At 42.7% G+C, this 14,808-nt stretch overlaps 2 protein-coding genes across 6 annotated transcripts in view; one reads left to right on the forward strand and one right to left on the reverse strand.

Moving 5' to 3' along the window:
• Positions 1-232: 232 nt before the first annotated feature.
• On the reverse strand, positions 233-9,430 carry ATP5PF (ATP synthase peripheral stalk subunit F6). Of its 2 annotated transcripts, none has more exons than XM_080653986.1 (4): positions 8,865-9,430; positions 4,678-4,852; positions 1,417-1,541; positions 233-412 (listed from the first exon to the last, which is right to left on the reverse strand). In XM_080653986.1, the coding sequence occupies exons 2-4, from the start codon at positions 4,839-4,841 to the stop codon at positions 375-377; spliced, it is 327 nt and encodes a 108-aa protein (XP_080510112.1). In that variant the 5' UTR covers positions 4,842-4,852; positions 8,865-9,430; the 3' UTR covers positions 233-374. The 2 variants fall into 2 exon arrangements, with proteins under 2 accessions (XP_080510112.1, XP_080510111.1); XM_080653985.1 differs by having other exon boundaries at positions 8,732-8,908.
• The window catches only part of GABPA (GA binding protein transcription factor subunit alpha), a 33,030-nt gene continuing 27,078 nt past the window's right edge, over positions 8,857-14,808 (forward strand). Inside the window, exon 1 of one of the 4 annotated variants that reach the window (XM_080653978.1) lies at positions 8,857-8,943. The gene's annotated coding sequence lies outside the window, so the exon portion shown is untranslated. Of the gene's footprint in view, positions 8,944-9,248; positions 9,459-10,785; positions 10,895-12,568; positions 12,762-14,808 lie in introns of those variants that run through there. The other 3 variants (XM_080653976.1, XM_080653979.1, XM_080653977.1) reach the window with 3 other exon arrangements.

The following is a 14,808-nucleotide window of genomic DNA, read 5'->3' on the forward strand; positions in this document are numbered from 1 at the left end:
TCTGCTTGTCCTGGAATTTTCCTAGCTTACTCTCCTCTAACACAAGGTCATGGGGTTAAGAAGGAGAGATGTCCCCTTGGGCTGTATGTCTCCAGAGTGAAAAGGATACCCAGCACATGAGAAGAGTCTGGCAGGTTATAGGCAAGCTGTACCCAATTTATCCAAGTTCTCCACATGCTTCCTTATAACCAGATGGGATGATTTAAAAGTAATGCTAAAACATAGAATTCAATACACTCAAAATCACCAAATAATTTATTTGGAATCAGAATGAAAGAACATTTGACAGTTGTTGAAATGTATGTTTCTTCTGATACTTTTGATGAGTTATACAACTCATCTAGGACACATGACCAGGAATATTTTACATTTCTTCAGGACTGGGGTTTTTCCACGACTTCAAATTTGGGATCTAAGAAGAGGAAAAAAAGGTTCAAGCTTAGCCTAGTGCAGTGGTTGGCAAACTGCGGCTTGCGAGCCACATGCAGCTCTCGAGCCGCGGTTTGCTGCTCTTTTGACTAATGAGTTTGCCAACCACTGGGATAGGGGCTTAATCACAAGGAACAACAACAGCCTGTAATTATTGGAATCGAGAGTCTAGGTCAGTGGTTGGCAAACTCATTAGTCAACAGAGCGCCAAACCGCGGCTCGAGAGCCACATGTGGCTCGTGAGCCGCAGTTTGCCAACCACTGGCCTAGTGCAATAAAATGCCTTATTGAGAAGGCTTCAATATTTAACTCATCAATCGTTTGCTGTTTTTTTTTAGTGAATACCGACTGTTTCTAAACATCTACATGGAAATATAACAATTGCTGAAGATTTATTCAGCACTATTATGAGCCAGGCTATTAATTGACTCTACATACATCATTTACCTAAAACCACCACATGAGGAAGATATTATAATTCTCCCCAAATGTCAGATGGGAAACAGGTATCAGTTAACTATCTAAGACTACATAGTTCATAAGTGATATTGTCAGAGGATTCAAGATCAGGGAGTTTGATTTCAGATCCCCATTATTCTAAACTCCATGTTATGATCTCCTATACGAGGGGTGGGGAACGTCCAGCCTACAGGCTGTATAAGGCCCTTGAAATCATTTGGTCTGGCCTGCCAAGGCATTAGGATGTTTGACCAAATATAGCAGGCTAATTTTTAAGTTGATAATTTTGTATGGCCCATGAATGATGTTTTAAGTATTCAAGTGGCTCTTGGCAGAAAAAAGGTTCCCCACCCCTGTGACCAATACCAATGGCAAATATTTATCCCAGAGCTTCCCATGCACACATCACTGCCCTAATAAATCTACATGTAATTGACATTTATCCTCTAAAGAAGTAAACATAAATAGGTATATATATTTTCCTCTTAAAGTGATCTCCCAAAAGGATGAATCTGATTAGAGATTTACCTTCAAATTTGAAGTCTGGGAACGTATTCATGTCTACTTTACCATACATTTGCTTAAGCTTAAAAAGCTCCCTCTCCATGTCTTGCTGATACTCTGGGCCAGCATCAACAGGTCCTCCAGATGACCTGTGTGTAAATGAGCAAGTAAAAACTCATTTTAGGTGCTGGTTAAAAAAACCAAAATTATTCCCTATTCTCAGAGGTTTTGCCATTTAGAAGAAAAAAATAACGTTTATAAACATTTATGCCATAAGGGAGTCATATGATATGCTTCAAAGACATGGTTTAACAAAAAGCTACTCAGTTGAGAGGGCACTTTTGCTGAGCTAATCAGAAAAAAACTTCATTAAAAAAAAAAAAATGGCATTTGTGTGCCCTGGCTGAGTGGTTCAGTTGTTTGGGGTGTCATCCCGAACACCTTGTTTGATTCTAGTCAGGGCACATACCTAGGTTGAGGGTTCCATCCCCAATTGGGGCACTTACAGGAGGCAACTGATTGGTTTCTCTCCCTCAAATAAAAATATATCCTTGTGTGAAGATTAAAAAAAAAAAAAGGCATTTGTGACAAATCATACATTTGCATCAGATTTAAAAAAGAAATTTGGGTCAGAATTTGAGACATTCTAAGACTGAAAAAGCAGAGATATGGAGGAGATAAAGCATCGGCTTTATAAGGGGATATTAAGCAGTTTAGATGAAAAAGCCAGCAGGATCTAGATCATGTGAAACCTGAAATGTTAAGCCTGGGAGTTTGTATTTTATTTGGAAAGCAATAAAATGACATACCAGAGTTGGGCTTTGGGAAATAAATATAGCAATGAGACCAATTAGATTTACTTAATCCTTTGCACAAATTCTTTGGCTTGTCATAATATTACCGCCTGTCTATCAATGAACAATAAACAAAATATTTACAATTGAAAATTCCATCTAGAGTAATATATTTTCATACATGCCTATGATACAGGCACAGGGTAACATTTGTTATAGAATTTTCACAAAATATAGAGACAGCTATAGTTTAAGAACTTATTAATGATACTTCTTGTTATGGATCCAATTTTCTTCTAGATCAGCAATAAAATTTTCTGTAATAACAGAAATGCTCTATATCTGTACTGTCTAATATGGTAGCCACATCTGCCTACTGATCACTAGAAATGTGGTTAAGGCAACTGAAAAACTGAATTTTTACTTCAACTTAATTGTAATTAACTAGAATTTGAATAGTCACATGTGAATAACAGTTACTGAAATACATACACATGCAGTTCTTCTTTTTTTTTTTTTTAAACTATATTGATTTCAGAGAGGAAGGAAGAGGGAGAGAGATAGAAACATCAATGATGAGGGAAAGTCATTGATTGGCTGTCTCCTGCACGCCTCACAATGGGGATGAAGCCTGCATCCCTGGCATGTGCCCTGACTAGAAATCGAACAGTAACTTCTGGTTCATAGGTTGATGTTCAACCACTGAAGCATACTGGCTGGGCCACAGTGCAGTTCTTGAAAGAGCCTTCAACCAGATGCTTTGTGCCTGTCTTCCAGCTCTGGAATCCACAAGCTTTAGAAACTGCTTTGAAAAGATCCAGCCAGTCTCATCAATATACTAGTTACTGATAGGTGAAAGCTATTAGAACTTGAATGCATACATTCACATCTGATTTACCATACATCTGCTTAAGCTTGAAAAGCTCCCTCTTCATAAATCATCTTCCTCCTCAACTGACTATAAGTCTCCCTGCACATGTTGCTCTAGATCAGTGGTTGGCAAACTGCGGCTCGCAAGCCACATGTGGCTCGCGAGCCGCGGTTTGCCGCTCTGTTGACTAATGAGTTTGCCGGCCACTGCTCTAAATGGTGACTGGGACAAAGAAGACACTCAAGGGAGATTTATTTATTTCACTTAAAAAAAAATACTAGGTATGCTAATTTATTGAACCATTTAATCTTTGTAACGTCTTATGATACAGGTACTGTTATTATCATCCCCATCTTATATATTAAAAATCTGAGGTACAGAGTTAAATAGCCTGCCCAGCATTCATGCTCAGAACACTTCTCCGCACTGTTTGCACAAATGAAGGAGCCAGACCCCTGAGGTTCAGAGTATGCCGAAGGACTGACTTCTTATTGGACAGGCTTTTAAGGACAGTGGAAGTGCAAACAGCATCAATATTGTGATGCCACAATACCTCCACACAGAAGATGCTCCAATTTCCCAACCAGTCCTGCACACCTGCTTACTGAACAGTGTGATTTTAGGCAAATTCTAACTTTTTAGCCTTAGTTTTCTAATATATAAAATGGGGATGACATGAATAAGGTTGTTGTGAGAGTTTCATAATATTATCTTCATTTTGATCCCTTCACCCTCTCCCTCCTTAGTTCAGGTAATGAAAAAACCTTGTTAGTCGCCCAACCTCAAGTCTCAGTATTTTGATTCTTGTCATTTTTATATTCCCACTGCTATAAAGACAGGATTCTCATCAATTAATGCTGATATTACATTTTTCTAATATGTCTATCTTTCCTCTTTTTTCATACCAAATTTCCTAGTACACTATGATCAAAATTTTCTTCCTAATACAGAGCAATATTGTTCCACCTCACCATCCTATCCAAAAATCTTTAATTTCTCACATACGCTTTTCATACAATATTTTAATTGTCCAGTCTATAATCAAGGCCTTCCATAATTCCTCATTCTAACCCTAGACTATCCTTTACTGCTCTCTACATTCTCTATACACTCCACAGTCTTGGGAAATAGCATTACACAATTTCCCAAATATGCTTTCCAGTTTTCATGCCTTAGCTCACAGTACTCTTTCCTCCTAAAAGATATTCTCTTCCCACCCACTTACCTGTTCCACCTTCACACCAACTGTTTGTAACCTGAGGTAGACCTGGTATGTCTATTAATGGCCTTCTGTGGGTTTGAGAACTCTTTCAAGCTATAAACAAAAATCATGTGAGTAAAGTCTTCACTTTTTTTTTAAAGGTAGAATGATGATATATCCTTTAGATATAAGGATATAACCAAAATAAAAGATTTAATGGAACTCTCCCTGGAAACCCATATAAAAAAAGATAAAATTCGGGACTTAAAATAATCAAGATCTAATGAACCTCTATGCAAGGGATGAGCTCAGTAAAGGTCTTAGACACTTTCAAACACCAAGTAAGTTTATGACCACCTCAAAACTTACATACTTTAAATATTTATATTTACACAATAGTTGGTTATCTACCCACTTACTGTCGCTTAGTTTTGTATTCCCTAATCTTGTCCACGAAGAGTTTCTGTACAGGATCAAGTTCCTTATTAAATGCCACTGCTGTAACACCAATATTCCTCCTCAAATGGACTGAGATTGCAGACCGAATGACAGACGAGAACCTGAAGAGCCTCTGAAGAATCATGGTGACTATTACTGGGGAAAGGAAAAAAAGGCACCACAATGTTAATATATTTTAATATACATATAATTAGTATAAAATACATCTAATTCTCTTAATTGCTACAGGACTTAAAGCATAACAGAACTCAGTGAAAGCTAAAAGCCATCACCCGATCCTAGCTCCATTCCCCTCTCCACTGTCCACTTCAAGTTTTTATTCTTAACCCGAAGACCTGGGTCCTAGGAGCAGTTACGAACTCAGGCCTCTGTGTGGCTCCACTAGGGTCACATGCAGAAAGAAAGCACAGAATATGGAATGGGGTGTTTTCTCTCCATGAACTTAGTCTTGGATCAGGGAATAGTCAAACTAGGATGTTGGAAAGCTATCCACCCCCAAAGGAAAAGAACAATCCTGACCTTTAAAACAATGTGCTAGGATTCTCTAAAGGGAACTGGAGACAGTTGCCTCAGTCAGGATTGATAGCCTGGAAGTTTCTACTTGGAAGTGGAAGACCCACAGAGGGAGTCTGCCTGTTACAACTGCAAATTTAAGGCCTGTTACAACTGCAAATCTAAGTCCAACACAACCAGCAAGGAGAAATAGCAACCAGCCCAAGGAAACCCACCAACAAAAGAGAGAAAATCATGTGGTACAACCTAGTCAGTGATTTAGAATATGTAAAGGAGATGAAATTCTGATTTTTAAAAATAAGGACTTCCAAATCCTTAGAGCTAAAGGACATACTTTTCTAACTAAAAATTTCAGTAGATAAATTGATCTCAGTGGAGATCTCATTCAGTGTCTTGAAAGACCAAATGCAAAAAATACCAAATTACAACAAATATATGCAAACAGGAATTCCAAAAGAAAAAGAATAGATAAGGAGACCATAAGTAGAAAAAAGTTCCCTTAAATTAAGAAAGACTGAGTCTAGTAAAGGGCTTACCAAACCCTATATTGGAATGATGACAACAGTCACAACTCAATATAATCTGGTACAATTTCTGAACCTTAAAGTAAAAACCTGACATGTTAATGCTAACATGATCCCTCCACCCCCACAAATTAACTAATAATACCAATAACAATAATCATCATCATACTGACACTGAACCCCTATTAAGTTATACTACTACTCCTCAAAGTCTGGTCTGTAGACCAGTGGTAGCATACAGATTGTGTCACTGGTCTATAGCAATACAAAAATTGAAAGTAAGCATTTAGAAACTTTTAAGAAATTTGGCATATTAACATAGTAGAGGCCCCGTGGGGTCCCTTGGCCTGGCCTGCAGGATCTGGTTGAAACTGGCTCTCCAAAGGGGTCCCAGATTGTGAGAGGGCGCAGGCCAGGCTGAGGTACCCCACTGGGTGCACGATTGGGGCTGGGGAAGGACCAGGGGAGGGATCCAGGGCGTGTCCAGCCCATCTTGCTCAGTCATGATGGGCTGGACCCAGCAGCAAGCTAACCTACTGGTCAGAGCACTTGTCCCCTGCTGGTCAATGCATGTCATAGCCACTGGTCGACCAGTCAACTGTCTGCCCCCTGGTGGTCAGTGCACATCATTGCAAGCGGCTGAGTGGCCTTAGCATATCATTAGCATATTACGCTTTGATTGGTTGAATGGCCGACTGGACACTTGGCATATTAGGCTATTATTATATAGGATATCTGCTGAACTTAATAAAAAATTATTTTTGTATTTTGTGTATCTTCATTTTATCTTTCATATAATTTTTCTAGTAATTCATTTTTATTGTATTCTTCAAAAATATCCACAAACGTTGGGGGGAGGTAGAAAGCCTTTTACCAATGAGAGTTAGAGAAGCACTACGCTAAAGGACAGTAGAGTAGCACAGCTCTTGAATAGCAGTGGGGGTACGTTCTAGGAGATATTTGGCAATGTCTAAAGACATTTTTGGCGGACCCTGGTAGGGTGAGTGTTACTGGCTTCTAGTGGGTAAAGGCCAGGGATGCTGCCAAACATCCCATAACAATAATGGACTTCCCACAACAAAGAATTACCTGGTCCAAAATGTCAGTAGTGCCAACATTGAGAAGCCCTGGAAGAGCACATACAAACTACCAAAAGGAAGTATACAATCAACAAAATACCCTTCACCTGCCAGGGTGAAAGCAAACTGTATGAAGGAATGAGAGAATCCATCACATACCATTCTTACACCCCATCAGAGAAAGATACTTGAGAAAAGACTCCAAGCAAACAACAAATGACCTTAAGCTGCTCCATATTTCAAATGCCATTTTACTCATACAGAAACCGAGGTTTAGAGCTAAGTACCTGGTCTAAGATTACACAGTAGATTCTTACTGGACACAAGTATATTTTAAAAATTGTGCATTTCAGTGTATGTATTCCTTTCTGGCAACTTAAGGACATATTTAACACTCAGCAATAAGGTTATCTAATATTTGTTCAGCCCTAGGTATTTCGCAAAGTAGTCCCATATATATCCTCTCCTTGCACCCTTATGGCACTCCTGTTAAACATTACAAGGTGTTACCTCTGCTTTACAGGTAATAAAACTATGTCTAAGAAGGCTATTAAATTGCTCATATTCCCACAATTAATTTGCTCTGACTGCAAAAATCATGTTATTCCTACTGCAACATGAGTAAAATCTTTTTTTTTTTCGATTCCTGAGTACTGATGATTCCAAAATCACATCTCTAATTTTGTTTTTTCCCTGATCTCCATACATTCAACAGCTCACGTTCCTTCATAAGTCCTTTAGGGCCCTCAAATTCATCTTGTCTAAAAAACGAACACATCATCTCATTTGTGTTTAAATACACAGTGAGTGTGGACTGTCCACTGGCCTGCAGGAGACTCGTGCTATTACACAAACAGGTGTAAAATATCAACTGTGATAAGTTTTCTATTGGAGTACTACGAGGTGCACGAGAGGCTATGATAGGGATTTGACAGAAAAAGACTGGGGAAGGCAACAGAAAAGGGCACAGCATGTGCAGAAGGAGCAAGGTTCTCCTGTTTACAGTGATGGCGGACCAGCCAAAGGTCAGTCCTTTCGCTGTCTCTTCAAAGCATATCCTTTAAAGATATATACTTTTTCTTTTTTACTTGTTGATTTTAGAGGGATAAAGGAAGAGGGAGCAACATCGACTTTGTTGTTCCACTTATTTGTGCATGCACTGGTTGCCTCTTGTATGTGCCTTGACCTTCAACCCTGGTGTATGGGGAAGACGCTCTGGCCAACCGAGCTACCCGGCCAGGGCCCCTCAAAGCATATTCTCAAAGTCAATGCACAATCCGCCTCACTAGACCCGCTTTTCCCTCCTGGAAACCCTGCCGTGTTCGCATGCGCACTCTGGCCTCTCCCCTGGTTCAGGCACCAGCCCCCCCACCCCGCCCCGCCGCCCCGGCAGTGTCCTGTTCCTCGGGGTGGTTGAGGTGGAGGATTGTGCAGGAAAGGAGTGTAAAAACACGGCTGCCTAACAAAGTTTTAGCACTACTTATGTTTTTAGGTGGGCTGCAAACTTTTAAGATGCGTATCACCATGATCTGCTTTCAATAGTTCAGAACAATCTCCCATGAGCCCAGGTCGAGCAGGCCTGGCTGAAGACCTGCCACGCGAGCATGACCTTGGGCTGCCCCAGCCGGGAAACCCCCGCGTCCCTGCAACCCGCACCACCCCGGCTTGCCCTCAGAGCGGGCATTATTATCCAGGCTATCTATCGAGCCTACTTGGCAAACTCCAAGGCCTAAAGGCTCCGGCGTCTGCAGTGACCTCGGGGCCGGCTGTGAAGGTCCCTGGGCCAAAAAAGCTGCTCTCTCATGAAGGGCAAAGGTACTAGACAGCCCAGTCCCCAGAGAAAAACTCAGAATTGGAGTCCCAAGAGGCCCAGCTAGGCCAGCTACCCTCCCAGTCACCTTGTACTCAGTCCCGAGCTGCCAGAGCCGCCGCCGCCGCCGCCGTCCTACTTCCGGCCTTGGCCCCGCCCCCACCCGCCTACACGCTATCGCAGTGCATTGTGGGCCGCCGTTTCAGTCGGTCGGCACTCACCGGACAGGAAGCGTCTCAGAGACAGTCTGCGACCGGACGGCTCTAGGTGAGGCAGAAGACAAACGGGAGGAAGTAGAGGGTAAGTGCTTCCGGGTCCCCTAGCGACTCTTCCGCCATCTTTCCTCCTCCTAATTTAATCTGCTCCCTCTTTCCCTTCTGGAAACCTTCCTATGTACGCATGCGCACTTGGCCTGGCCTTTCCGTGAGTTCAGTCCTTCCTGCCCCAATCAGCCAGCAGTCCTGTTTCTTGGGTTGTTGAAGTGTTTGAACGTCCCGACAAAGTGACAGTGTAAAACAAAGCGGACTGGGGCGTTGTGCTCCTTTGTGCCTCGTGAGCCTCCGTTGCCTCGGGGCGTTCGTTTCGCGCCACCTACTGGGACTTGTAGTCCTGAGCCCGGGGGTGCCTGGGAGGCGGGAGGGGGGTTGGAGTTTCTCAGCGCCGATTCCGCGGGAAGGGCCCAGGGGCCTCACACTTGGGAGTCGCGGGAGCTGCAGGTTTTACCGGGAGAGACGCCGCACGTGGAGCGCGCGCCGCCGCTGTTCTCAGCCGGCTCTGGAACGCGGGCGGGGGCGACCCGGTTGATTCCGGAGCGGGTGAGTGCGGCCGCGGGAGAGGAGGGGAGCGCGGGCCGGCTTCGTTCCGGGGCCTGCTCCCCCAGAGCGGCCCCCCCGCGGCCGCCTCTGTGTTTTGTTTCCGCTGGTCCCCGGCGCTGTGACTCCCATTTCCGTTCGTGGAGACTTGAGGGAGCCGGGTGGGGAGGGGCGGGGAGCTGTGCGGAGAGCGGAGGGAGGGGCGGGGGGCGCGCGGCGCCTGGCGGGGAAGCCGCGCGCCCCGGGCCCCGTCGGGCCCCGTCCCCTGTTTCGGGCTCCGCTCCTTCGCCGCTCGCTCGTCCACCACCCGGCGTGGCGGTCCGCAGTCTCCGCGATCGGAACGTGGTCCTGGCTCCCGGGATTTCACAGGAAGAAGCAAAACTAGTCTCGCCGACTCAGCTATTGGCTCTCCCTTCCAATCCAGTTGTCTTTCTAGAATGGTCCCATAGTTGCATCAAAGCCATTTGTTCATGTTTATGTTGTTCGTTGGGTCTCTTTTAAAAAGTGGCAGTAAGACAAGGGGGAAATGATGGGTTAATGCAGTTTGCCAACTTTTTAAGTGTTTTGTGTGGACTGGGAGCAAAGCTGTTTTCGCCTGTTTGTATGTAGGGATCCCGGTTTGATGGGGTTAACGGGAGGGAAGACAGTGCCTAACGCCGCATTGCCCGGCCGGTGATGAGGAGTCACTTAGAAACACGCGCAATGGTCTGGCCCGTGGGAGGAGCCCAGATTGCGGACTCACTGAGCAAAGCGGGAACGGGGCAGTGGTTATAGTGCCAGTACTGTGTTGTCTTAAACTTCAAAAGAAACCGATCAGCTCTTTCCAAACTACTTTAGGGATTAACCCCTCTTTCAGGGTTTGATCCGGACTTTCCAACCTTATTTATTTTTAGACCAGGTTGTCTTAAGTCAGTTTACCTGGATTGCATAGTATACAGGACTATGTGTTATGAGCGATAGATAGTCTTGAAGTAAGAAGGTAAATACTGAACTAGATGCTAAATGGAGGCTACTCATAAGAGGATGTGGAGGCTGAATAGTAAATTAAAACTAATTTTTTCTCCAATTTTGTTTATAACATTTCAAATCTACAGGAAACTTGAAAAATTATACAATGAAATTATACAGTGAACACCTTCACCTGGTCGGGGAAGTCACCAAGTATCAGTCATTCTCCACGTTTGCTTTCCCTCTCTCTACAAACACACACACACACACAAATACGCGTTTTACTTATTTTTTCTTAACTGTCGACTTTATTTTTTAAATATTTTTAATTGATTTTAGAGAAAGGAAGGGAGAAGGGGAGAGAGAGACATCAATGAGGGAGAAACATCCTCCTTGGGTCTCTTTCCTCCAGTCCCACTAATGGTGTTCGAGCGGAAACCCTGGCAAGTGCTCTGACTGGGACTCAAACCTGTGACCTCCTGTTGCATGGGGTACAACGAGCCACACTGGCTGGGCTGTGGACTTTATTTTTAAAAACAAAATTTTTTTATTCAGGTATTTAACAATATTTTTTAATTTGAGAAAATGTTCAGTTGATCAGATAGGTACTCTTAGTTTATATTTATATGTATTTAATATACATTTGTTTTATATATTATGTTTTTAATACAGTTTATATGTTAAATATAGATATTACATAAAAGTATTGCCCGTATTGGGAAAAGTTGACCTAAACTAATAATGTTTTCCAGTGAAGAAGACTAATTCTCAGGTTTTGTTTTTTAAATATATTTTTATTGATTTCAGAGAGGAAGGGAGAGGGAGAGAGAGATTGAAATACCAATGATGAGAGAGAATCAATTGAGAGAATCTTTGATCGGCTGCCTCCTGCAACGCCCCCCATTGGCGTCGGCATGTGCTCTTGATTGGAATCGAACCTGGGACCCTTCAGTCCACAGGCTGATGCTCTATCCACTGAGCCAAACCAGCTAGGGGTAATTCTCAAGTTTATCTGCAGCTCCAAGGGAGAATATTAAATGTAACTGAATTTGAAAGAATACTAGCCTTTTCTGGACTTTTTAGTTAAGTTTCATGTATTTCCATTTTGTGAAGGGTTCTGAACCCCAGGTGAGATTGAATCTAGGAGAAACCAGGGCAGCCCTTAGGTGGAACGGCTCCAAGTGATGTTCTCTTCTCCACTGCAAGTTTTGTAAAGGAATCCTGGTTCCAGAAAAAGAGCTAAGACCCACTCAAGCAGTGATATCACGATTTGGACAATTTCCCAATCTCTCTCTCTCTTTCAAGGCTAAATTTAGAGACCTGAGAAAGAAAAAAGGATCAATTTAGAGACTGAGTATTTTTTTCTAAAGTATAGGGGGTTCTTTTTTCTGGGGGGGGGGGGGCACCTTCTAGGGACTGATCTATAACTTTTTTGGAAGATCACAGGATAAATTTCTTTTTAACAAGTCCCTGTTTTAGTGCTTACGTTATGGGGAACCACAGGTAACCCTGCTGATAAACCTTTAAGGCCATTTCTCAGCCTCTGGTTACTTTTCCATATACTTTTTTATTTTTCCCAAAGTTCTGGGAAAATTCAATTGTTTTCTAAACTTTTAAAAAATAAAATTGGTTATGGAGAGAGGAGACCTCTTTATAGGCCCTGAAAATAAAACATAAAAATATGTTTTAAAAGTTCTGTTCTGCTATAAACCTTACTATTTCTCACTTCTTTTTCAATATACAATACTTCATTATATATATATATATATATATATTTTTTTTTTTTGTAAGAGAGCATTTATTGGGTATATTACAGAGATAGAAACAGTAATTCCTAGAAGTAATGGGTTTAGGAAACAAGTTATAGAAGTTCAGGAAGGGCCCCAGGAGCTTGGGAATGAGGAAGTTAATGGTAACCGGCGGGGGGGCGGGGCGCCCGCCAGGCAAGAGGGGGAGGGGAAAGGCACGGCATGGCTGGGGCTTCCAGGAGGGAGGGCCCACCCTTTATGATTTGTGTATGTACATTATTTCCTTGTTTTTAACTGTTACTAAAGTTCCATGGTGTGGGCTTCTTTCCCATTTTCTTACATCTCAGTACTTTCTTACCATGGATACTTTTATTGGCTCTAGCTTCAGCTATCCCCTGAATGTCCTTATCAATCAATATCTCTGGAATGCTTATCTGTGTGCATGATTGCTGGGTCCTAGGTGTAAGCATACTTGATTTGAACAAGTGCTGCTAGATTTTTCTCCAGAATAGCTGGACCTGTCTGTCCAGAGGCAGAGGACTCTTATGGCTCCACATCCCTGCTTGTTCTTTTCAGTATTCAACACTACATTTTTCACACACACACTCAGGTATAAAGTTTTTGTTTCAAATTGCATTTTTGAATTATTTGAGTTTGAACATTTCTTTATATTCTTAGCCATTTTGGTTTTATCTGTTACTTTCCTTTTCCTATACTTAACTTGCTTTTCTAATTTGTCCTGACTTTTGGGGGGTTGTAATCAATTTGCTGTCTATTCCAGTTATTCCTTTGTCACTTTTGGATCTCAAAAATATCTTTTCTCAGTCGCTACCCTGTCCATTAGTTTTTTGCCTCATGGTTTAATTTTTGGAATGTTAAATTATTTTCTATTCTTAAACCATAAAAAAAATCCTCACCATTTTTTTCTGTTAGCTTTATAGTTTTACTAGAGGCCCAGTGCATGAAATTCATGCACTTGGGGGGGGGTCCCTCAGCCCCACCTGCACCCTCTTGCAGTCCGGGAGCCCTCAGGGGATGTCCAACTGCCAGCTTAGGGGGAGCGGGCCTAAGCCATCAGCCAGACATCCTTAGCACTGCTGCAGAGGTGGGAGGGGCTCCTGCCACCACCATTGCGCTTGCCAGCCGTGAGCATGGCTTGTGGGAGCACACTGACCACCAGGGGGCAGCTTCTGTATTGAGTGTCTGCCCCCTAGTGGTCAGTATGCATCATAGCGACCAGTCGTTCTGCTGTTCGGTTGATTGGCATATTAACCTTTTATTATGTAGGATCTTTCACATTTAAGCCTTTAGGGGACCTGAAGTCAATTTTATATGGTGTACTAGAGGCCAGTGCATGAATTCGTGCACCAGTGGGGTCCCTCGGCCTGGCCTGTGGGATTGGGCTGAAACCAGCTCTCCAACATCCCCCGAGGGGTCCCAAATTGCGAGAGGGCCCAGGCCAGGCCGAGAGACCCCACCGGTGCATGATTGGGGCCAGGGAGAGACGATTGGGGTTGGGGAGAGACCGCGGGAGGGCTCCAGGGCATGTCCTGCCCGACTTGCTCAGTCCAACAGCAAGCTAACCTACTGATTGGAGTGCCTGTCCCCTTGTGGTCAATGCATGTCATAGCAACTGGTGGACTGTCTGCCCCCTGGTGGTCAGTGCACATCAGCTAGCGGTTGAATGGCCTTAGCATATCATAGCGACCGGCCAACTGGACACTTAGCACATTAGGCTTTTATTATATAGGATAATAGTTTTTAAAACATTTTTTAATAGAATGCCTACTAAGAGTGAAGTACTGTTCAAAGTATTTTGTATACTTCTGTAAACATACTAATATTCCTTCAGGTGGGGTTTATGTTGTCCTTACAGGGTCACCACCTGTTTTGCTCTAGTGCTCAAGATAAATAACACAGTTTACAAATAGTATGTTAAGGAATAGACTTTATTAAGGAAAGGGAAGTTCTACTAAGCTAGGGTCAGAACAAAGGAAAGCAAAAGTTGGCTAGGGCCAGTCTGCTAGAGGTGCATTATATGTATGTATTGTGCTGGAGAACCCAGCCTCTTATTGGTCTTCCTTCCTATAAGAGGACATGTGAGAGCAACCTTAATAATGTGGGGAAAGTCAGACCATTTTTATACTAGGTATTCTAGATTTGGATGCCAGCTAATTATAGACCTGAGGAGAGGTATAGCCCTTTCTAAAGGGGAAAAGAAGACTTTTCTAGTCCTACAGTAATGTAGTAATTCATTATAATACAACAATATACATATTGGTAACTATTTTGTTACTTGATTTTGCTGTTTTAGAATATTGTACTAACACTTATAAGATATGTAATTTTTAACAAATCATAGCTAGGATTAACTAGTTTTATATCACACTATCAATACAATGCTAATAAAGTACATTCTTCATCCTGCTAATACAGTACAGCTTTTATTTATTTTTTAAATATATTTTATTGATTTTTTTACAGAGAGGAAGGGAGAGGGATAGAGTTAGAAACATCGATGAGAGAGAAACATCGATCAGCTGCCTCCTGCACACCCCCTACTGGGTATGTGCCGGCAACCACGGTACATGCCCTTGACCGGAATCGAACCTGGGACCCTTGAGTCCGCAGGCCAACGCTCTGTCCACTGAGCCAAA

Source organism: Plecotus auritus, assembly GCF_963455305.1.
Source record: "Plecotus auritus genome assembly, chromosome: 2".
Taxonomy (NCBI): domain Eukaryota; kingdom Metazoa; phylum Chordata; class Mammalia; order Chiroptera; family Vespertilionidae; genus Plecotus; species Plecotus auritus.

What these genes read in the sequence shown, in the direction of transcription:
- ATP5PF (XM_080653986.1), bottom strand. Translation starts at nt 4,841, where the DNA reads ATGATTCTTCAGAGGCTCTTCAGGTTCTCGTCTGTCATTCGGTCTGCA. An exon ending in GAATACAAAACTAAGCGACA is followed by an intron (nt 1,542 to 4,677) that starts GTAAGTGGGTAG and finishes ATTTACACACAG; the next exon opens with GTCATCTGGAGGACCTGTTG. An exon ending in CCCAGACTTCAAATTTGAAG is followed by an intron (nt 413 to 1,416) that starts GTAAATCTCTAA and finishes TCCTCTTCTTAG; the next exon opens with ATCCCAAATTTGAAGTCGTG.